General features: G+C 42.8%; 1 protein-coding gene across 2 annotated transcripts in view; it reads right to left on the bottom strand.

Moving 5' to 3' along the window:
• The window catches only part of LOC129856836 (39S ribosomal protein L13, mitochondrial-like), a 35733-nt gene extending 9963 nt beyond the window's left edge, over nucleotides 1-25770 (bottom strand). The window contains exons 1-6 of one of the 2 annotated variants that reach the window (XM_055924541.1): nucleotides 25663-25770; nucleotides 22402-22525; nucleotides 20749-20842; nucleotides 20458-20518; nucleotides 7899-7985; nucleotides 7210-7331 (exon numbers count right to left, since the gene is read on the bottom strand). In XM_055924541.1, coding sequence (XP_055780516.1) covers nucleotides 7210-7331; nucleotides 7899-7985; nucleotides 20458-20518; nucleotides 20749-20842; nucleotides 22402-22525; nucleotides 25663-25689 — 515 coding nt within the window. In that variant the 5' untranslated portion in view covers nucleotides 25690-25770. Of the gene's footprint in view, nucleotides 1-7205; nucleotides 7332-7898; nucleotides 7986-20457; nucleotides 20519-20748; nucleotides 20843-22401; nucleotides 22526-25662 lie in introns of those variants that run through there. The other variant, XM_055924542.1, reaches the window with a different exon arrangement.
• Between the last annotated feature and the right edge of the window lie 196 nt (nucleotides 25771-25966).

Here is a 25966-nt window from a genome sequence, read left to right as displayed (position 1 = left end):
CCTAGCTATAGAACATCAACAACATGATGCTATCCTAGCTATAGAACATCAACAACATGATGCTATCCTAGCTATAGAACTAGATCAACAACATGATGCTATCCTAGCTATAGAACATCAACAACATGATGCTATCCTAGCTATAGAACTAGATCAACAACATGATGCTATCCTAGCTATAGAACTAGATCAACAACATGATGCTATCCTAGCTATAGAACTAGATCAACAACATGATGCTATCCTAGCTATAGAACTAGATCAACAACATGATGCTATCCTAGCTATAGGACATCAACAACATGATGCTATCCTAGCTATAGAACTAGATCAACAACATGATGCTATCCTAGCTATAGAACATCAACAACATGATGCTATCCTAGCTATAGAACTAGATCAACAACATGATGTTATCCTAGCTATAGAACTAGATCAACAACATGATGCTATCCTAGCTATAGAACTAGATCAACAACATGATGCTATCCTAGCTATAGAACATCAACAACATGATGCTATCCTAGCTATAGAACTAGATCAACAACATGATGCTATCCTAGCTATAGAACTAGATCAACAACATGATGCTATCCTAGCTATAGAACATCAACAACATGATGCTATCCTAGCTATAGAACTAGATCAACAACATGATGCTATCCTAGCTATAGAACTAGATCAACAACATGATGCTATCCTAGCTATAGAACTAGATCAACAACATGATGTTATCCTAGCTATAGAACTAGATCAACAACATGATGCTATCCTAGCTATAGAACTAGATCAACAACATGATGCTATCCTAGCTATAGAACTAGATCAACAACATGATGTTATCCTAGCTATAGAACTAGATCAACAACATGATGCTATCCTAGCTATAGAACTAGATCAACAACATGATGTTATCCTAGCTATAGAACTAGATCAACAACATGATGCTATCCTAGCTATAGAACTAGATCAACAACATGATGCTATCCTAGCTATAGAACATCAACAACATGATGCTATCCTAGCTATAGAACTAGATCAACAACATGATGCTATCCTAGCTATAGAACTAGATCAACAACATGATGCTATCCTAGCTATAGAACTAGATCAACAACATGATGCTATCCTAGCTATAGAACATCAACAACATGATGCTATCCTATCTATAGAACATCAACAACATGATGCTATCCTAGCTATAGAACTAGATCAACAACATGATGCTATCCTAGCTATAGAACTAGATCAACAACATGATGCTATCCTAGCTATAGAACTAGATCAACAACATGATGCTATCCTAGCTATAGAACATCAACAACATGATGCTATCCTAGCTATAGAACTAGATCAACAACATGATGCTATCCTAGCTATAGAACTAGATCAACAACATGATGCTATCCTAGCTATAGGACATCAACAACATGATGCTATCCTAGCTATAGAACATCAACAACATGATGCTATCCTAGCTATAGAACTAGATCAACAACATGATGCTATCCTAGCTATAGAACTAGATCAACAACATGATGCTATCCTAGCTATAGAACTAGATCAACAACATGATGCTATCCTAGCTATAGAACATCAACAACATGATGCTATCCTAGCTATAAAACATCAACAACATGATGCTATCCTAGCTATAGAACTAGATCAACAACATGATGCTATCCTAGCTATAGAACTAGATCAACAACATGATGCTATCCTAGCTATAGGACATCAACAACATGATGCTATCCTAGCTATAGAACTAGATCAACAACATGATGCTATCCTAGCTATAGAACTAGATCAACAACATGATGCTATCCTAGCTATAGGACATCAACAACATGATGCTATCCTAGCTATAGAACTAGATCAACAACATGATGCTATCCTAGCTATAGAACATCAACAACATGATGCTATCCTAGCTATAGAACATCAACAACATGATGCTATCCTAGCTATAGAACTAGATCAACAACATGATGCTATCCTAGCTATAGAACTAGATCAACAACATGATGCTATCCTAGCTATAGAACTAGATCAACAACATGATGCTATCCTAGCTATAGAACTAGATCAACAACATGATGCTATCCTAGCTATAGGACATCAACAACATGATGCTATCCTAGCTATAGAACTAGGACTAAGTACAGTAGTCGTTATTTTGATAGTTCTATTCTCCTCTCCTGCTGTGGAAACCAACTAGAAGAGTGATTTCTCTCCTCAGTGCTGGCGGACGAACACTCCTCTATTCTCACACACAGACACCCCCGACTCAGTTCTCAGTCTCCTCCTGTTAACTCCCTGTAACCACTACACCTGTTAACGCCCTGTAACCACCACACCAGTTAACTCCCTGTAACCACTACACCTGTTAACGCCCTGTAACCACTACACCAGTTAACACCCTGTAACCACTACACCAGTTAACACCCTGTAACCACTACACTAGTTAACGCCCTGTAACCACTACACCAGTTAACGCCCTGTAACCACCACACCAGTTAACGCCATGTAACCACTACACCAGTTAACGCCCTGTAACCACTACACCAGTTAACACCCTGTAACCACTACACCAGTTAACACCCTGTAACCACTACACCAGTTAACGCCCTGTAACCACTACACCAGTTAACGCCCTGTAACCACTACACCAGTTAACACCCTGTAACCACTACACCAGTTAACACCCTGTAACCACTACACCAGTTAACACCCTGTAACCACTATACCAGTTAACGCCCTGTAACCACCACACCAGTTAACACCCTGTAACCACTACACTAGTTAACACCCTATAAACACTACATCAAATCACTGTTAAGCTTAATTTCTCACTTCTGTGTTATTCCAAGTGAGTTATAGCTGCAGTCCATTTGCGTAAGCGTGATCAGAATCAAACACGGACACAGATGTTCCCTAAACCTCAGTAGCAGAAGCCTCCTCCCCACCCGGTACGCCAAACATTACAGAAGCCTTCTCCCCCCCCACCCGGTAGGACAAACATTACAGAAGCCTTCTCCCCCCCCCCCGGTAGATGTTCCCTAAACCTCAGTAGCAGAAGCCTCCTCCCCACCTGGTTGGACAAACATTACAGAAGCCTTCTCCCTCCCCACCTGGTTGGACAAACATTACACTGCATGAATTATGTCACGTAATTCTGGAATGTCACGGGTTTCTGTCAGATTGAAAACTCCCATTTCCTTTAATTACAGACAGGAAGTAATGTAGCGGCTGTTCTGGCCGTCTCATTATCACGTCAGTGTCTACTTCCTGTATGTTTTAATGGACACGCTCCGTAGGGTCGTCCTGACCAATCACTGCTGTGGTTATTAGAGAGAGAACCCATATAAACATAGTGCTCTGTAAAAGTGAGCATGAATTCCATGACAGAGTACTTCTCTAGTATTTCAATAGGACTTTAAAAGGAAAGATCTTAAGGGTATTAACACACGTGGGGTGTCAGTTTGAAAAAAGGAGGTTCACAGTCAACCTTGAGGGAAACATCAACAACTCCAACGGGTTTCCATCTTGAGTCTTCAGCCACCCGCCCCGACCGCTCCACCCGCCCCGACCGCTCCACCCGCCCCGACCGCTCCACCCGCCCCAACCGCTCCACCCGCCCCAACCGCTCCACCCGCCCCAACCGCTCCACCCGCCCCGACCGCTCCACCCACCCCGACCGCTCCACCCGCCCTACCTGCCCCGACCGCTCCACCGCCCCCAACCGCCCTACCTGCCCCGACCGCTCCACCGCCCCAACCGCCCTACCTGCCCCGACCGCTCCACCGCCCCAACCGCCCTACCCGCCCCGACCGCTCCACCCGCCCCGACCGCTCCACCCGCCCCGACCGCTCCACCCGCCCCGACCCCCCTACCTGCCCCGACCACTCCACCCGCCCTGACCGCTCTACAGTATTTGCTTTCGATTGCAATCAGCAGTTTCAGCATCGGTTGTGTGTGTGTGTGTGTGTGTGTGTGTGTGTGTGTGTGTGTGTGTGTGTGTGTGTGTGTGTGTGTGTGTGTGTGTGTGTGTGTGTGTGTGTGTGTGTGTTTTAATGAGAGGTCAGTCCCTGGCCCAGACCACCATTTCCCCTCATTGAGCCATACACTAACTTAACTCTATAGGAACGTGACCGATCACGTTTCAACAGGCCGTGCTCATAATGGAATCATTTGTCGGCCCGGTAACAAGAACCCGTTTGTCACATCAGTAAAGACCACAGGAAGACGGTGCTATACTGTTTCCATTCTTACTTACCGGCAATAACAGAAGTAGGTTTCACACGAACACACACAAAAAGGTTTTATCCCGTTCTTCACTAAATTCTTAATTTGGGTTTCTACTAGTTATTTGCATGTTTGTGGTAAGCTAAAGCTAGCGTAACATTTAGGTCATAAAATGCTTAATGATTTGGCCGCTCTTGTAGAGAGCAGAATCATAAGGCATTTAACTGCGTCCCGGCTGATATGAATAGCAGGCTGTGGACTGAGCAACAATGGATCAGTGCCATGGCCGAAGGAACACAGCAGCCTGTAATGGAACTATGGTATGTGTCTGTTCCTCTATAAACCAGGCTGTTCCACTATAAACCAGTCTGTTTCACTATAAACCAGTCTGTTCCCTTATAAACCAGTCTGTTCCCCTAAACCAGTCTGTTCCCCTATAAACCAGTCTGTTCCCCTATAAACCAGTCTGTTCCTCTATAAACCAGTCTGTTCCCCTACAAACCAGTCTGTTCTAAATGTGTCTGTTCCCCTATAAACCAGGCTGTTCTAAATGTGTCTGTTCCCCTATAAACCAGGATGTTCTAAATGTGTCTGTTCCTCTATAAACCAGGCTGTTCTAAATGTGTCTGTTCCCCTATAAACCAGGCTGTTCTAAATGTGTCTGTTCCCCTATAAACCAGGATGTTCTAAATGTGTCTGTTTCTCTATAAACCAGGCTGTTCTAAATGTGTCTGTTCCTCTATAAACCAGGCTGTTTCTCTATAAACCAGGCTGTTCTAAATGTGTATGTTCCTCTATAAACCAGGCTGATCCTCTATAAACCAGGCTGTTCTAAATGTGTCTGTTCCTCTATAAACAAGGCTGTTCCTCTATAAACCAGGCTGTTCCACTATAAACCAGGCTGTTCTAAATGTGTCTGTTCCTCTATAAACCAGGCTGTTCTAAATGTGTCTGTTCCTCTATAAACCAGGCTGTTCTAAATGTGTCTGTTCCTCTATAAACCAGGCTGTTCTAAATGTGTCTGTGCCTCTATAATCCAGTCTGTTCCTCTATAAACCAGGCTGTTCTAAATGTGTCTGTTCCTCTATAAACCAGGATGTTCCTCTATAAACCAGGATGTTCCTCTATAAACAAGGCTGTTCTAAATGTGTCTGTTCCTCTATAAACCAGGCTGTTCCACTATAAACCAGGCTGTTCTAAATGTGTCTATTCCTCTATAAACCAGGCTGTTCCTCTATAAACCAGGCTGTTCTAAATGTGTCTGTTCCTCTATAAACCAGTCTGTTCCTCTATAAACCAGTCTGTTCCTCTATAAACCAGGCTGTTCCACTATAAACCAGTCTGTTCCTCTATAAACCAGGCTGTTCTAAATGTGTCTGTTCCTCTATAAACCAGGCTGTTCTAAATGTGTATGTTCCTCTATAAACCAGGATGTTCTAAATGTGTCTGTTCCTCTATAAACCAGTCTGTTCTAAATGTGTCTATTCCTCTATAAACCAGGCTGTTCCTCTATAAACCAGGCTGTTCTAAATGTGTCTGTTCCTCTATAAACCAGGCTGTTCCTCTATAAACCAGGCTGTTCTAAATGTGTCTGTTCCTCTATAAACCAGGCTGTTCTAAATGTGTCTGTTCCACTATAAACCAGGCTGTTCTAAATGTGTCTGTTCCTCTATAAACCAGGCGGTTCCTCTATAAACCAGGCTGTTCTAAATGTGTCTGTTCCTCTATAAACCAGGCTGTTCCTCTATAAACCAGGCTGTTCTAAATGTGTCTGTTCCTCTATAAACCAGGCTGTTCCACTATAAACCAGGCTGTTCTAAATGTGTCTGTTCCTCTAAAACCAGGCTGTTCCTCTATAAACCAGACTGTTCTAAATGTGTCTGTTCCACTATAAACCAGGCTGTTCTAAATGTGTCTGTTCCTCTATAAACCAGGCTGTTCTAAATGTGTCTGTTCCTCTATAAACCAGGCTGTTCCACTATAAACCAGTCTGTTCCTCTATAAACCAGTCTGTTTCTCTATAAACCAGGCTGTTCCACTATAAACCAGTCTGTTCCTCTATAAACCAGGCTGTTCTAAATGTGTCTGTTCCTCTATAAACCAGGCTGTTCTAAATGTGTCTGTTCCTCTATAAACCAGTCTGTTCTAAATGTGTGTTCCTCTATAAACCAGGCTGTTCTAAATGTGTCTGTTCCTCTATAAACCAGGCTGTTCCACTATAAACCAGGCTGTTCTAAATGTGTCTGTTCCTCTATAAACCAGGCTGTCCACTATAAACCAGGCTGTTCTAAATGTGTCTGTTCCTCTATAAACCAGGCTGTTCCTCTATAAACCAGGCTGTTCCTCTATAAACCAGGCTGTTCCACTATAAACCAGTCTGTTCCTCTATAAACCAGGCTGTTCTAAATGTGTCTGTTCCTCTATAAACCAGGCTGTTCTAAATGTGTCTGTTCCTCTATAAACCAGGCTGTTCTAAATGTGTCTGTTCCTCTATAAACCAGGCTGTTCCTCTATAAACCAGGCTGTTCTAAATGTGTCTGTTCCCCTATAAACCAGGCTGTTCTAAATGTGTCTGTTCCCCTATAAACCAGGATGTTCTAAATGTGTCTGTTCCACTATAAACCAGGCTGTTCTAAATGTGTCTGTTCCTCTATAAACCAGGCTGTTCCACTATAAACCAGGCTGTTCTAAATGAGCTAGAGATTCAGCGCAGGCCGGGGTGGAGAGAGCTGTGTGTGTGTGTGGGGATATGTGTGTGTGTGTGTGTGTGTGTGTGTGTGTGTGTGTGTGTGTGTGTGTGTGTGTGTGTGTGTGTGTGTGTGTGTGTGTGTGTGTGTGTGTGTGAGGATATGTGGGTGTGATTAAGGATGGTGTGTGAAGATGTGAGAGAGTGTGTGTGTGTGTGTGTGTGTGTTATCGCACGTATGCGTCCATGGAGGAAGACCGGGAGAAGAAGGTACTCACGGGGTCCATAGAGTGGGGAAGGCTTCTCGTTCCTCCTGGCTGTACTCATTCAGTCTGCGAGGGATCTCTCTGGGCTGAGGCAGCTCCTCTGTCAGGTTCAGAAGGATGTCCTCAGGAAGATCCTGCCATACAATTACATACAACATAGTCATGGATCTGTATGGCACCTAGGCTCTAGCCAGGGACAGGAACACAGGCTTAGGTTTGTAGGTGTCTTCACTTTTCAGAGAGGGAAATCACACCTGGGTTAGAGAGAGGTGCAAGTCAAGGGAAAATAAGACTTTTATATTTATATATAATTGCAGAGAAGCTAGAGTCAGACTAGACTTGTCTAAATACTTTACCACAATGGAAACAAGTCAGACTTGTGTTAATTGGAAACAAGTCAGACTTGCGTTAATTGGAAACAAGTCAGACTTGTGTTAATTGGAAACAAGTCAGACTTGTGTTATCGCTGATATTTCTATGTCTGTTCTGCTTGTTCTTGGCTGAATATGTCATCATTTAAAATATTTCAACAAAATCAATCAAATCAACATGTCAGACATATTCAGTCCACACCAGGGGAATAAAGAGCATTTATTTTATCTTCAGGGAAGAGGTTGTGTGTGGCGTCATTCTTTTTAATAAAACTTCTCATTTCATTTTCACACATATTATATGTCAAAGTCTTAAAAGACAAGTCTTACATCTTCAGGGAAGAGGTGTAGCCGTTGCATCATGGTCCTTCTGGAGAGGTTCCTAGGCAGCATCCCGTACACTGCCAGCTTCACTATCTGGAGGAAGAAGAGGAAGGAGGAAGAGTCAGTCACTGAACTCTGGATCCATCGCTTGGATAGGCTACTCAGATTCAGTCCCTAATGGCACCCTAGCGCACTATATAGGGAATCCTAGCGCACTATATAAGGTATCCTAGCGCACTATATAGGGAATCCTAGCGCACTATTTAGGGTATCCTAGCGCACTATATAGGGAATCCTAGCGCACTATTTAGGGTATCCTAGCGCACTATATAGGGTACCCTAGCGCACTATATAGGGAATCCTAGCGTACTATATAGGGTATCCTAGCGCACTATATAGGGTACCCTAGCGCACTATATAGGGAATCCTAGCACACTATATAGGGTACCCTAGCGCACTATATAGGGTATCCTAGCGCACTATTTAGGGAATCCTAGCGCACTATATAGGGTATCCTAGCGCACTATTTAGGGAATCCTAGCGCACTATATAGGGTATCCTAGCGCACTATATAGGGTATCCTAGCGCACTATTTAGGGAATCCTAGCGCACTATATAGGGTATCCTAGCGCACTATTTAGGGAATCCTAGCGCACTATATAGGGTATCCTAGCGCACTATTTAGGGAATCCTAGCGCACTATATAGGGTATCCTAGCGCACTATTTAGGGAATCCTAGCGCACTATATAGGGTATCCTAGCGCACTATTTAGGGAATCCTAGCGCACTATATAGGGAATCCTAGCGCACTATATAGGGAATAGGGTGCCATTTAGGACACTACCCCAGACAGACATTTAATGTAAGACAGTTGGATCCGGGTTGTCATGGTTACAGCTCTGGAGAAGAGCAAGGTCGAGGTCCATCATTGAACCATCTTTAATATGTCTCCAGTGGTGACCAGTGGAGATCGTGTTAGGTCCAGACAGGTATACTACTAAGCACGATCAATGAGTCGTTAGCCAGCTAACTTCCCTAATTTGTTTTTAGTAAGATATGCTTGAAAATGGGCATGGTCTAATTTACCCAACAACCAAAAACACATATCTAAGTTTAGCTTTCTTAATGAAACAGAAAAACAATAGATATTTCTGGTTTATCAAAGTTAGCTGGCTAAATAATTGATTCTTCTTTGTACTATACCCCTCAGGTCTGTTCTCTATGACCCTGTCCAGAAACAACCCCTATCCCCGAGAGACACTTGGGTGGATCTGAGAGAATGAGCTTAAGCAATATGGTAATATCTCCACCTTACCCTCTCTCGATAGTAAAGAGTCTCCACTGTAGACAACTTTATAGACCCCTGTAATATTCTCCTAACATTTTAACAGGCTGGTTCTATTCCTAGTATCCCTCTCTCTCTCTGTGGTGTGAAACATATTCAGTGTTACTTGGAGCGATGTGTCACGATCGCCAACTGGTAGCAAATCATTTAGGTCATATGAAAAATAATTGTGTTATCCTTGAACTAATACCCTGAATGCTCAGCTCAGGGGAGGCAGGCAGCCTAGTGGTTAGAGCGTTGGGCCAGTAACCAGCAGGCAGCCTAGTGGTTAGAGCGTTGGGCCAGTAACCAGCAGGCAGCCTAGTGGTTAGAGCGTTGGGCCAGTAACCGAAAGGTTGCTGGATCGAATCACTGAGCTGACAAGGTAAAAACCTTGGCAGTTAACCCACTGTTCCCCGGCAGGCCGTCATTGTAAATAAGAATTTGTTCTTAACTGACTTAACTAGTTAAATAAAGGTTACATAAAAAGTCCCTCCCTCCTGCCCCTCCTCTGTCCCTCCCTCCTCCCGGCTGCCCCTCCTCTGTCCCTCCCTCCTCCCAGCTGCCCCTCCCTCCTGTCCCTCCCTCCTCCCAGCTGCCCCTCCCTCCTGTCCCTCCTCTGTCCCTCCCTCCTCCCGGCTGCCCCTCCTCTGTCAATTCAATTCAATTCAAGGGGCTTTATTGGCATGGGAAACGTGTTAACATTGCCAAAGCAAGTGAGGTAGACAATACACAAAAGTGAAACAAACAAAACGAATTAACAGTAAACATTACACATACAGAAGTTTCAAAACAATAAAGACATTACAAGTGTCATATTAAATATATACAGTGTTGTAACAATGTACAAATGGTTAAAGCACACAAGTTAAAATAAGTAAGCATAAATATGGGTTGTATTTACAATGGTGTTTGTTTTTCACTGGTTGCCCTTTTCTTGTGGCAACAGGTCACAAATCTTGCTGCTGTGAGGCACACTGTGGTATTTCACCCAGTAGATATGGGAGTTTATCAAAATTGGATTTGTTTTCGAATTCTTTGTGGATCTGTGTGATCTGAGGGAAATATGTGTCTCTAATATGGTCATACATTGGGCAGGAGGTTAGGAAGTGCAGCTCGGTTTCCACCTCATTTTGTGGGCAGTGTGCACATAGCCTGTCTTCTCTTGAGAGCCATGTCTGCCTACGGCGGCCTTTCTCAATAGCAAGGCTATGCTCACTGAGTCTGTACATAGTCAAAGCTTTCCTTAAGTTTGGGTCAGTCACAGTGGTCAGGTATTCTGCCACTGTGTACTCTCTGTTTAGGGCCAAATAGCATTCTAGTTTGCTCTGTTTTTTTGTTAATTCTTTCCAATGTGTCAAGTAATTATCTTTTTGTTTTCTCATGATTTGGTTGGGTCTAATTGTGCTGTTGTCCTGGGGCTCTGTGGGGTGTGTTTGTGTTTGTGAACAGAGCCCTAGGACCAGCTTGCTTAGGGGACTCTTCTCCAGGTTCATCTCTCTGTAGGTGATGGCTTTGTTATGGAAGGTTTGGGAATCGCTTCCTTTTAGGTGGTTGTAGAATTTAACGGCTCTTTTCTGGATTTTGATAATTAGTGGGTATCGGCCTAATTCTGCTCTGCATGCATTATTTGGTGTTCTACGTTGTACACGAAGGATATTTTTGCAGAATTCTGCATGCAGAGTCTCAATTTGGTGTTTGCCCCATTTTGTGAAATCTTGGTTGGTGAGCGGACCCCAGACCTCACAACCATAAAGGGCAATGGGCTCTATGACTGATTCAATTATTTTTAGCCAGATCCTAATTGGTATGAAATTTATGTTCCTTTTGATGGCATAGAATGCCCTTCTTGCCTTGTCTCTCAGATTGTTCACAGCTTTGTGGAAGTTACCTGTGGTGCTGATGTTTAGGCCGAGGTATGTATAGTTTTTTGTGTGCTCTAGGGCAACGGTGTCTAGATGGAATTTGTGGTCCTGGCGACTGGACCTTTTTTGGAACACCATTATTTTGGTCTTACTGAGATTTACTGTCAGAGGAGGGGCAGCTGGGAGGAGGGAGGGGCAGGAGCTGCCCCTCCTCTGTCCCTCCCTCCTCCCAGCTGCCCCATCTCTGTCCCTCCCTCCTCCCGGCTGCCCCATCTCTGTCCCTCCCTCCTCCCAGCTGCCCCTCCTCTGTCCCTCCCTCCTCCCGGCTGCCCCTCCTCTGTCCCTCCCTCCTCCCAGCTGCCCCCTCCTCTGTCCCTCCCTCCTCCCAGCTGCCCCATCTCTGCCCCTCCTCTGTCCCTCCCTCCTCCCAGCTGCCCCATCTCTGTCCCTCCCTCCTCCCAGCTGCCCCTCCTCTGTCCCTCCCTCCTCCCCCTCCTCTGTCCCTCCCCCCTCCCTCCTGCCCCTCCTCTGCCCCTCCCTCCTGCCCCTCCTCTGTCCCTCCCTCCTCCCCCTCCTCTGTCCCTCCCTCCTCCCAGCTGCCCCATCTCTGTCCCTCCCTCCTTCCGTTGGCAAACCGACCATCAAAATAACATGTTATTCCTACATAACCGTCCACCACTCAAATCCATCCTCTGCAATAAGAATACCAAGTGAGGGGAAGAAAAATCCAAATGTCACAAAGAAGTGAAAATCTCTTAATATTTGACTTTCTCTCATCTACCATTTCCAGCTTAATCCCTTCATACAAATCTACCCCCTGTGATTAATCCTATTCCTGTTAAATGACGACCGTGGTGTGTGGAAGACGGATGTGTGTTGTATAGGGACACCATCCGTCACCACGGCTACAGAAGGTGGATGTCACCCCAACGTGATCATTACCCACAATTACCTCTGATAGATTCTCCCCCCGCTGGAATAACTCAGCTAGAGACATGCATCCATCTCATTAATGGAGGTGTAATGTGCTAGAGAAACCCGAGGAGGGCTGGAGACGGAAGGGGGGGAGAGAAAGGAGGGGAAGGGAGATGCAACTGGCCAGGGCTGGGGAGGAGCACTGAGGAGACGGATGAGGACAGTTAGAGAGAGGTGGGCTGGGGGAGAGAGGAGGTTTGGAGAGGGCTAGGGGGGCGATGAGGGTTGAGAGGCTGCAGGCCAGAGCTGGGAGGCCTGGGGACAGGCAGGCAGTCGGCCAGGTCTTGGAGCTCTGCCCTGCCCATTCAGCTATACAGTATGGAACTGGGGTAGGATAACATGTGGCTGTTCTGTTCTCTGGGCTGGGGTAGGATAACATATGGCTGTTCGGTTCTCTGTTCTGGGGTAGGATAACATGTGGCTGTTCTGGGGTAGGATAACATGTGGCTGTTCTGGGGTAGGATAACATGTGGCTGTTCTGTTCTCTGTTCTGGGGTAGGATAACATGTGGCTGTTCTGGGGTAGGATAACATGTGGCTGTTCTGGGGTAGGATAACATGTGGCTGTTCTGGGGTAGGATAACATGTGGCTGTTCTGGGGTAGGATAACATGTTGCGTGGCTGTTCTGTTCTCCCTTCCTTCTGCACCATCACTGAGAGGGATCACCTTCACACACTATCCCTCATGTTTAAACGTTGGTAGGTAGACTCAGGGAAAGGGAACATGTATCACTTCAATTAAAAAGGAAGGTGTAAATAAAAGCTAGGTTTATTGTAATGTGGAGGGAGGGTCACTGCACTGCTAGGAACTAGATGAGTCACTACAATTGGAAAAGGGACGATTAATGTATATGTCGGCTTAGCTACAGGTACATTTAATTAATGTATATGTCGGCTTAGCTACAGGTACATTTAATTAATATATATGTGGGCTTAGCTATAGGTACATTTAATGAATATATATGTGGCCTACAGGTACATTTAATGAATATATATGTGGGCTTAGCTATAGGTACATTTAATTAATGTATATGTCGGCTTAGCTACAGGTACATTTAATTAATGTATATGTCGGCTTAGCAACAGGTACATTTAATTAATGTATAAGTGGGATTAGCTATAGGTGTATTTAATTAGTGTACACCACCGTTCAAAAGTTTGGGGTCACTCAGACCCCACGTCTTTCGCCCATCTTAATCTTTTATTTTTATTGGCCAGTCTGAGATATGTATTTTTCGTTGCAACTCTGCCTAGAAGGCCAGCATCCCGGAGTCGCCTCTTCACTGTTGATGTTGAGACTGGTGTTTTGTGGGTACTATTTAATGAAGCTGCCTGTTGAGGACTTGTGAGGCGTCTGTTTCTCAAACTAGACACTCTAATGTACTTGTCCTCTTGCTCAGTTGTGCACCGGGGCCTCCCACTCCTCTTTCTATTCTGGTTAGAGCCAGTTTGCGCTGATCTGTGAAGGGAGTAGTACACAGCGTTGTACGAGATCTTCAGTTTCTTGGCAATTTTTTCCACGGAATAGCCTTCATTTCTCAGAACAAGAATAGACTGACGAGTTTCAGAAGAAAGTGCTTTGTTTCTGGCCATTTTGAGCCTGTAATCGAACCCACAAATACTGATGCTCCAGATACTCAACTAGTCTAAAGAAGGACAGCTGATTGCTTCTTTAAAATCAGCACAACAGTTTTCAGCTGTGCTAACATAATTGCAAAAGGGTTTTCTAATGATCAATTAGTCTTTTAAACTTGGATTAGCTAACACAATGTGCCATTGGAACACAGGAGTGATGGTTGCTGATAATGGGCCTCTGTACGCCTATGTAGATATTCCATAAAGAATCAGCCGTTTCCAGCTACAATAGTCCTTTACAACATTAACAATGTCTACACTGTCTTTCTGAGCAATTTTATGTTGTTTTAAACGGACAAAGAAAAGTGGTTTTGTTTAAAAAACAAGGACATTTCTTAGTCACTCCGAACGGTAGTGTATATGTGGGCTTAGCTACAGGTACATTTAATGAATATATATGTGGGCTACAGCTACAGGTACATTTAATGAATATATATGTGGGCTACAGGTACATTTAATGAATATATATGTGGGCTACAGCTACAGGTACATTTAATGAATATATATGTGGGCTTAGCTACAGGTACATTTAATGAATATATATGTGGGCTACAGCTACAGGTACATTTAATGAATATATATGTGGGCTACAGGTACAGGTACATTTAATGAATATATATGTGGGTTACAGGTACATTTAATGAATATATATGTGGGCTACAGCTACATTTAATGAATATATATGTGGGCTTAGCTACAGGTACATTTAATGAATATATATGTGGGCTACAGGTACATTTAATGAATATATATGCGGGCTTAGCTACAGGTACATTTAATGAATATATATGTGGGCTACAGGTACATTTAATGAATATATATGTGGGCTTAGCTACAAGTACATTTAATGAATATATATGTGGGCTACAGGTACATTTAATGAATATATATGTGGGCTTAGCTACAGGTACATTTAATGAATATATATGTGGGCTACAGGTACATTTAAATGAATATATATGTGGGCTACAGCTACAGGTACATTTAATGAATATATATGTGGGCTTAGCTACAGGTACATTTAATGAATATATATGTGGGCTACAGCTACAGGTACATTTAATGAATATATATGTGGGCTACAGGTACAGGTACATTTAATGAATATATATGTGGGCTACAGGTACATTTAATGAATATATATGTGGGCTACAGCTACAGGTACATTTAATGAATATATATGTGGGCTTAGCTACAGGTACATTTAATGAATATATATGTGGGCTTAGCTACAGGTACATTTAATGAATATATATGTGGGCTACAGGTACATTTAATGAATATATATGTGGGCTACAGGTACATTTAATGAATATATATGTGGGCTTAGCTACAGGTACATTTAATGAATATATATGTGGGCTACAGGTACATTTAATGAATATATATGTGGGCTTAGCTACAGGTACATTTAATGAATATATATGTGGGCTACAGGTACATTTAATGAATATATATGTGGGCTTAGCTACAGGTACATTTAATGAATATATATGTGGGCTACAGCTACAGGTACATTTAATGAATATATATGTGGGCTACAGCTACAGGTACATTTAATGAATATATATGTGGGCTACAGCTACAGGTACATTTAATGAATATATATGTGGGCTTAGCTACAGGTACATTTAATGAATATATATGTGGGCTACAGGTACATTTAATGAATATATATGTAGGCTTAGCTACAGGTACATTTAATGAATATATATGTGGGCTACAGGTACATTTAATGAATATATATGTGGGCTTAGCTACAGGTACATTTAATGAATATATATGTGGGCTACAGGTACATTTAATGAATATATATGTGGGCTTAGCTACAGGTACATTTAATGAATATATGTGGGCTACAGGTACATTTAATGAATATATATGTGGGCTTAGCTACAGGTACATTTAATGAATATATATGTGGGCTTAGCTACAGGTACATTTAATGAATATATATGTGGGCTACAGCTACAGGTACATTTAATGAATATATATATGTGGGCTACAGCTACAGGTACATTTAATGAATATATATGTGGGCTACAGGTACATTTAATGAATATATATGTGGGCTTAGCTACAGGTACATTTAATGAATATATATGTGGGCTACAGGTACATTTAATGAATATATATGTGGGCTACAGCTACAGGTACATTTAATGAATATATATGTGGGCTTAGCTACAGGTACATTTAATGAATATATATGTGGGCTACAGGTACATTTAATGAATATATATGTGGGCTACAGGTACATTTAATGAATATATATGTGGGCTTAGCTACAGGTACATTTAATGAATATATATGTGGGCTACAGGTACATTTAATGAACATATATGTGGGCTTAGCTACAGGTACATTTAATGAATATATATGTGGGCTACAGGTACATTTAATGAATATATATGTGGGCTTAGCTACAGGTACATTTAATGAATATATGTGGGCTACAGGTACATTTAATGAATATATATGTGGGCTTAGCTACAGGTACATTTAATGAATATATATGTGGGCTACAGGTACATTTAATGAATATATATGTAGGCTTAGCTACAGGTACATTTAATGAATATATATGTGGGCTACAGGTACATTTAATGAATATATATGTGGGCTTAGCTACAGGTACATTTAATGAATATATATGTGGGCTACAGGTACATTTAATGAATATATATGTGGGCTTAGCTACAGGTACATTTAATGAATATATGTGGGCTACAGGTACATTTAATGAATATATATGTGGGCTTAGCTACAGATACATTTAATGAATATATATGTGGGCTTAGCTACAGGTACATTTAATGAATATATATGTGGGCTACAGGTACATTTAATGAATATATATGTGGGCTACAGCTACAGGTACATTTAATGAATATATATGTGGGCTTAGCTACAGGTACATTTAATGAATATATATGTGGGCTACAGGTACATTTAATGAATATATATGTGGGCTACAGGTACATTTAATGAATATATATGTGGGCTACAGCTACAGGTACATTTAATGAATATATATGTGGGCTTAGCTACAGGTACATTTAATGAATATATATGTGGGCTACAGGTACATTTAATGAATATATATGTGGGCTACAGGTACATTTAATGAATATATATGTGGGCTTAGCTACAGGTACATTTAATGAATATATATGTGGGCTACAGGTACATTTAATGAATATATATGTGGGCTTAGCTACAGGTACATTTAATGAATATATATGTGGGCTACAGGTACATTTAATGAATATATATGTGGGCTTAGCTACAGGTACATTTAATGAATATATGTGGGCTACAGGTACATTTAATGAATATATATGTGGGCTTAGCTACAGGTACATTTAATGAATATATATGTGGGCTACAGGTACATTTAATGAATATATATGTGGGCTTAGCTACAGGTACATTTAATGAATATATGTGGGCTACAGGTACATTTACTGAATATATATGTGGGCTTAGCTACAGGTACATTTAATGAATATATATGTGGGCTACAGGTACATTTAATGAATATATATGTAGGCTTAGCTACAGGTACATTTAATGAATATATATGTGGGCTACAGGTACATTTAATGAATATATATGTGGGCTTAGCTACAGGTACATTTAATGAATATATATGTGGGCTACAGGTACATTTAATGAATATATATGTGGGCTTAGCTACAGGTACATTTAATGAATATATGTGGGCTACAGGTACATTTAATGAATATATATGTGGGCTTAGCTACAGATACATTTAATGAATATATATGTGGGCTTAGCTACAGGTACATTTAATGAATATATATGTGGGCTACAGGTACATTTAATGAATATATATGTGGGCTACAGCTACAGGTACATTTAATGAATATATATGTGGGCTTAGCTACAGGTACATTTAATGAATATATATGTGGGCTACAGGTACATTTAATGAATATATATGTGGGCTACAGGTACATTTAATGAATATATATGTGGGCTACAGCTACAGGTACATTTAATGAATATATATGTGGGCTTAGCTACAGGTACATTTAATGAATATATATGTGGGCTAGAGGTACATTTAATGAATATATATGTGGGCTACAGGTACATTTAATGAATATATATGTGGGCTTAGCTACAGGTACATTTAATGAATATATATGTGGGCTACAGGTACATTTAATGAATATATATGTGGGCTTAGCTACAGGTACATTTAATGAATATATATGTGGGCTACAGGTACATTTAATGAATATATATGTGGGCTTAGCTACAGGTACATTTAATGAATATATGTGGGCTACAGGTACATTTAATGAATATATATGTGGGCTTAGCTACAGGTACATTTAATGAATATATATGTGGGCTTAGCTACAGGTACATTTAATGAATATATATGTGGGCTACAGGTACATTTCCTCAGTGAACCACTTGGGATGGAGCTGTTGAAACATTCATGCATTTGAGGCAACACAAACAAAAAGTACACACTAAAACATTATTAAGAACATCCATCTCAATAAGAGCAATGCCATGTGCTGTAAGGCAGAGAGGAGAGAAAACATAGACAGCAATGCCATGTGCTGTAAGGCAGAGAGGAGAGAAAACATAGACAGCAATGCCATGTGCTCTCAGGCAGAGAGGAGAGAAAACATAGACAGCAATGCCATGTGCTCTAAGGCAGAGAGGAGAGAAAACATAGACAGCAATGCCATGTGCTGTAAGGCAGAGAGGAGAGAAAACATAGACAGCAACGCCATGTGCTCTAAGGCAGAGAGGAGAGAAAACATAGACAGCAATGCCATGTGCTGTAAGGCAGAGAGGAGAGAAAACATAGACAGCAACGCCATGTGCTATAAGGCAGAGAGGAGAGAAAACATAGGTAGCAATGCCATGTGCTGTAAGGCAGAGAGGAGAGAAAACATAGACAGCAATGCCATGTGCTATAAGGCAGAGAGGAGAGAAAACATAGACAGCAATGCCATGTGCTCTCAGGCAGAGAGGAGAGAAAACATAGACAGCAATGCCATGTGCTATAAGGCAGAGAGGAGAGAAAACATAGACAGCAATGCCATGTGCTCTCAGGCAGAGAGGAGAGAAAACATAGACAGCAATGCCATGTGCTCTAAGGCAGAGAGGAGAGAAAACAGACAGCAATGCCATGTGCTCTAAGGCAGAGAGGAGAGAAAACATAGACAGCAATGCCATGTGCTCTCAGGCAGAGAGGAGAGAAAACATAGACAGCAATGCCATGTGCTCTCAGGCAGAGAGGAGAGACAACAGACAGCTGAATTCAAGCTGAAATGGGTTTAGTTGTATTCCTTGATAAAGTTCATCTCTGGGTTGTACTAAGCTGTGCTGCTGATCCTGCACACCCAGCTAGGACTTTCCCCAGATTACAGTAGACATTCTCCTAAAGGTCTAATGGTCTGACAGACCTGCATCAGCAGAGATCCTGTGTGTCTGTGTGAAAAGCACACTTGTAAAATCCTCCCTGATGATTCTGCAGGAGAGCACTACGTCTCTGGAACCAGAGGAATGGGAGGGACGGGAGACTTACAAGGACAGACAATTAATTACACCATAATTCATTCTCTCTCACCCCAGCGAGCCATTTGTAACGTTTATAGACAAAACACGTCACAGGACTGTGGGATAGCTCATATTTCATCAAATGAAAATCGATACATAACAGCAACGCAAAATGCAACTGCTTCCTGAACGACATGCAATTCTGACATTTTGATGAAATGCAGCTTCATCCAGGCCCAGGAATGAAACTTTAAAGGCTGAAGTTACTGTATAGGTACACCTGAGAGGACAGTGTTTATTCAGTGTTTCCAAACAGACTGCAGTAGCCCACAAATAAAACAGTAGTTAACTCACCGGTCAGTTTATTAGGTACACCACCCTATTCACGTAAACGGATCGCTCCTCCAGACAGTGAGTCACGTGGCCGTGGCTGTCTATATAAAGCAGGCAGACAGGCATCCAGGCATTCAGTTACCCTTCTATTGAACGTTAGAACGGGGCAAAACCAGTGACCTAAGCGACTTTGAGCGCGGTATGATCATCGGTGCCAGACGCCCCGGATCCAGTATCTCAGAAATGGCTGCAGTCCTGGGCTTTTCACACACGACAACGTCTAGAGTTTACAGAGAACGGAGAGACACACACAAAACATCCAGTCAGCTGCAGTCCTGTAAAACAGCTGGTTGATGAGGTGGAAGGAGAATGAATGGTGCGAGCCAACAGGCCACCAACAGACCAATAACAGCACAGTGGTGTGCAGAACGGCATCTCAGAAAGCACATCTCATCCATCCTTGTCACGGATTGGCTGTTGCAGCAGACGACCACCCCGGGTTCCACTCCTATCAGCTAAAAACAAGAAGAAGCTGCTCCAGTGGGCACATGATCACCAACACTGGACAATTGAGGAGTGGAAAAACATTCCCTGGTCCGATGAACCGCGGTTTCTGTTGAGTCATGCTGATGGGTCCATCAGCATGACTCAATGCATGACTCATGCTGATGGGTCCATCAGAGTCCAGATGGTGTCAACGGTACAGGCTGGTGGCTGTGGTGTACCGCCATCTAATCTGCAGCAACTGCGTGATGCCATCGCGTCAACATGTACCAACATCCCTGTGGAATGTTCCCGAAGGATTTAGGCTGTTCTGGAGGCAAAGGTGGGGTCCGACTCGGTGCTAGACGGGTGTACCTAATAAACTGACTCGCAATACTTACCGCTTTGGGGTCTTTCAAATGTAGCTGGGTGGCTGTGACTTGTTTAAATCCCCCCGGGTACCTTTGGGAAAGAAACAAGACTGAATTTAGAGGAAGACACACTTTTGTATAACAATCCACTTTACACACATAGGCTTAGTCAACCACATCCCTCATTACACAGATCAGTTCACATGCTCCATGTTTCAATGAAGTTCTTCTTGATTGATGAGTAAACACAGATACAGAATAACACTTGTTTGTGTTCACTGATTATTCCGTGTGTAACAGACAGTCTGAGCGAGGCCTTACTGAGTGTGAGAGGAGTATATCTTCTGTTCCCATTTGTTCCCAGAGAAGGCTATGTGTCTGGTGTTCATGACTACTACATGGTCTCCAATATCACCTGAGGAACACAGAGACACGCGCTCATTACAAAACATCAACAACTCGACACCAACACATGTTGCTGACATGTTCCAAGGAATGTTCTATAGCTCCTTTCAAAAGATCATCAATTATCAATCATTCAATTGCCTGCCACCACAAAAAAAAGGTGGTTTCTGAATTAGATATTTGGGGAGAGAAGGATAGATGACTAAGTGGTTGACTTGCAGGTAGCCTAGTGGTTAGAGCGTGAGGATTTGTGAGGACCGCTACAGGAAAGGAAGACCCAGAGTTACCTCTGCAGCAGAGTTCATTAGAATTACCAGCCTCAGAAATTGCAGCCCAAATAAATGCTTCACAGAGTTCAAGTAATGGACACATCTCAAGGCCTTCACGGTCGAACTGCTGTAAAGAAACCACTAATAAAGGACACAAATAAGAAGAAACGTGCTTGGGCCAAGAAACACGAGCAATGGACATTAGACCGGTGGAAATCTGTCCTTTGGTCTGACGAGTCCAACATTTAGAATTCTGATTCCAACCACTCTGTCATTGTGAGACGCAGAGTAGGTGAAAGGAGTATGGAGGAGGTGGTGTGGGGGTGCTTTGCTGGTGACACTGTCTGTGATTTAATTAGAATTCAAGGCACACTTAACACACTTAACCAGCATGGCTACCACAGCATTTTGCTGCCCTTGAATGAGTAGGTGTGTCCAAACTTTTGACTGGTACTATATAAAACAAGAGAATTAACCCCTTCTTAGTTTGAATGGTCATTCAACAACCAGCATGAAACATTTAATAGAATAGGTAAAACAGGGTCAGAGAATAGGATTCCAGCTGGTAACAGAGCAGCGCTCCAGGGATGAGGGGAAAGTAATGGACAGGGTTTTCTATTCCTCGGGGTCCCTGTCCACACACAGCCATTAACAGAGCACAGCTCCAGGGATGAGGGGAAAGTAACGGACATGGTTCTCTATCCCTGAGGGGCTGCCGAGTGGCGCAGTGGTGTAAGGCACTGCATCTCAGTGCAAGAGGCGTCACTATAGTACCTGGTTCGAATCCAGGCTGTATCACATCCGGCCGTGTTTGGGAGTCCCATAGGGCGGTGCACAATTGACCCAGCATTGGCCGGGGTAGGCAGTCATTGTGAATAAGAATTTAACTGACTTGCCTGGTTAAATACAGGTTACACACGTCCCTGTCCACACACATGGACCTTTACATCAGGTGACGAGACATTCACCTCACAGTCAAATCAAATGTGAAGTGTGAAGTGTGAAGAGACACAGGTTTTGAAAGGTTGATGAAAAATAAGTGGTGGGTATTATGCCTTCTGGTTATGTGCGTAGTTGGGGTCTATTGGTTTCACAGTGATACTTTAGCGCCACCATGTGGTCATTGTTATAGCTGCAAAAACATCTCTGAAAATGGAGAATATGTCCTGGCTGGCTGTGAAGAAAACATCAAATGAAATACTCAAATCAACTGCAGACTGTATTGCACAGTCACACACATTCAGGAAAACACACCATTCGTACATTTCTAAATGGGCATACTAGCTCGCTGTCTACTTACTCAGTGCATGGTAGATAGGTTTGTGTTTCCCCTGTAGCCTGATTGCACACATAGTGGCAATCTTCCCTGGAGGCTGCATCCGAGCATCTATCAGGTACCACGACCTGGCAAAGGTAGCCCATTGCTGAATAAAGGGGAACAGAGAGAGATCAAGGCAATTCAGAGTTTCAGACACAGTAGTAACACAGCATCCCTCCTCAACACACAGTAGTAACACAGCATCCCTCCTCAACACACAGTAGTAGCACATCATCCCTCATCAACACACAGTAGTAGCACAGCATCACTCATCAACACACAGTAGTAGCACATCATCCCTCATCAACACACAGTAGTAGCACATCATCCCTCATCACCACACAGTAGTAGCACAGCATCCCTCCTCAACACACAGTAGTAGCACAGCATCACTCATCAACACACAGTAGTAGCACAGCATCACTCATCAACACACAGTAGTAGCACAGCATCACTCATCAACACACAGTAGTAACACAGCATCCCTCATCAACACACAGTAGTAACACAGCATCCCTCATCAACACACAGTAGTAGCACAGCATCCCTCCTCAACACACAGTAGTATCACAGCATCCCTCATCAACACACAGTAGTAGCACAGCATCCCTCCTCAACACACAGTAGTAGCACATCATCCCTCATCAACACACAGTAGTAGCACATCATCCCTCATCAACACACAGTAGTAGCACATCATCCCTCATCAACACACAGTAGTAACACAGCATCCCTCATCAACACACAGTAGTAGCACATCATCCCTCATCAACACACAGTAGTAACACAGCATCCCTCATCAACACACAATAGTAGCACAGCATCCCTCCTCAACACACAGTAGTAGCACAGCATCACTCATCAACACACAGTAGTAACACAGCATCCCTCCTCAACACACAGTAGTAGCACAGCATCCCTCATCAACACACAGTAGTAGCACAGCATCCCTCATCAACACACAGTAGTAGCACAGCATCCCTCATCAACACACAGTAGTAGCACATCATCCCTCAACACAGTAGTAGCACATCATCCCTCAACACAGTAGTAGCACATCATCCCTCAACACAGTAGTAGCACATCATCCCTCATCACAGTAGTAGCACATCATCCCTCATCAACACACAGTAGTAGCACATCATCCCTCAACACAGTAGTAGCACATCATCCCTCAACACAGTAGTAGCACATCATCCCTCATCACACAGTGGTAGCACATCATCCCTCATCAACACACAGTAGTAGCACATCATCCCTCATCAACACACAGTAGTAGCACATCATCCCTCAACACAGTAGTAGCACATCATCCCTCAACACAGTAGTAGCACATCATCCCTCAACACAGTAGTAGCACATCATCCCTCAACACAGTAGTAGCACATCATCCCTCATCACACAGTAGTAGCACAGCATCCCTCATCAACACACAGTAGTAGCACATCATCCCTCAACACAGTAGTAGCACATCATCCCTCAACACAGTAGTAGCACATCATCCCTCATCACAGTAGTAGCACATCATCCCTCATCAACACACAGTAGTAGCACATCATCCCTCAACACAGTAGTAGCACATCATCCCTCAACACAGTAGTAGCACATCATCCCTCATCACACAGTAGTAGCACAGCATCCCTCATCAACACACAGTAGTAGCACATCATCCCTCAACACAGTAGTAGCACATCATCCCTCAACACAGTAGTAGCACATCATCCCTCATCACAGTAGTAGCACATCATCCCTCATCAACACACAGTAGTAGCACATCATCCCTCAACACAGTAGTAGCACATCATCCCTCAACACAGTAGTAGCACATCATCCCTCATCACACAGTAGTAGCACAGCATCCCTCATCAACACACAGTAGTAACACAGCATCCCTCATCAACACACAGTAGTAGCACATCATCCCTCATCAACACACAGTAGTAGCACAGCATCCCTCCTCAACACACAGTAGTATCACAGCATCCCTCCTCAACACACAGTAGTAACACAGCATCACTCATCAACACACAGTAGTAGCACAGCATCACTCATCAACACACAGTAGTATCACAGCATCCCTCCTCAACACACAGTAGTATCACAGCATCCCTCCTCAACACACAGTAGTAGCACATCATCCCTCATCAACACACAGTAGTAGCACATCATCCCTCATCAACACACAGTAGTAGCACATCATCCCTCATCAACACACAGTAGTAGCACATCATCCCTCATCAACACACAGTAGTAGCACAGCATCCCTCATCAACACACAGTAGTAGCACAGCATCCTTCATCAACACACAGTAGTAGCACAGCATCCCTCCTCAACACACAGTAGTAGCACAGCATCCCTCCTCAACACACAGTAGTAGCACAGCATCCCTCATCAACACACAGTAGTAGCACAGCATCACTCATCAACACACAGTAGTAGCACAGCATCACTCATCAACACACAGTAGTATCACAGCATCCCTCCTCAACACACAGTAGTATCACAGCATCCCTCCTCAACACACAGTAGTAGCACAGCATCACTCATCAACACACAGTAGTAGCACAGCATCACTCATCAACACACAGTAGTAGCACAGCATCACTCATCAACACACAGTAGTATCACAGCATCCCTCATCAACACACAGTAGTAGCACAGCATCCTTCATCAACACACAGTAGTATCACAGCATCACTCATCAACACACAGTAGTATCACAGCATCACTCATCAACACACAGTAGTATCACAGCATCACTCATCAACACACAGTAGTATCACAGCATCACTCATCAACACACAGTAGTATCACAGCATCACTCATCAACACACAGTAGTATCACATCATCCCTCCTCAACACACAGTAGTAACACAGCATCCCTCATCAACACACAGTAGTAACACAGCATCCCTCATCAACACACAGTTGTCAGCTCAGCATCCCTCATCAACACACAGTTGTCAGCTCTCAAGCCACAAACATGCAGCTGCAGGCTGGCTTGGGCACACGGATTCAATTCATACTATAAATCATTGCGTGAAAAGATCCCACTGTAATTTAAGACTAGGGTTTAATAAAAAGATTAGCTAGCTGGACAGATTGCGGATAGCTAGCAAGCTAACGTTAGCTACATGTACCATCGGATAGCGATGAGTTTTGCATATAACTAACACTGACACATTTAAAGCTAGTTCTAAATGAAATGAACATGCTGTTATGTATAAAAGTAAAGTCTTACCTGGGCAGATTTAGTAAAACTGGACATATTACATTAATTACGAGCACATCATTCCAGATTGACCCCCAATGTGAGCAGATGGTGCAGCGTTGTATTGAGTCGAAACATGGATAAAAACTCCGTTCCTGGGTCCAAATTGTAAATCTGTTCCTGAAATCCTGAATGGATAACTAGCACATTTTCGGTTACTAATATTTAGCCGATGACATTGTTAGGCATATTTAGGGAGATGACCATCAAAGAATATGCCAAACAATATTTGTTTTTGATAATATCGCTCATGGTCATTAAACATGTATTTTCC

Source organism: Salvelinus fontinalis, chromosome 6 (genome assembly GCF_029448725.1).
Source record: "Salvelinus fontinalis isolate EN_2023a chromosome 6, ASM2944872v1, whole genome shotgun sequence".
In the NCBI taxonomy this organism is placed as follows: Eukaryota; Metazoa; Chordata; class Actinopteri; order Salmoniformes; family Salmonidae; genus Salvelinus; species Salvelinus fontinalis.
This window is presented reverse-complemented; position numbering and strand designations above follow the sequence as displayed.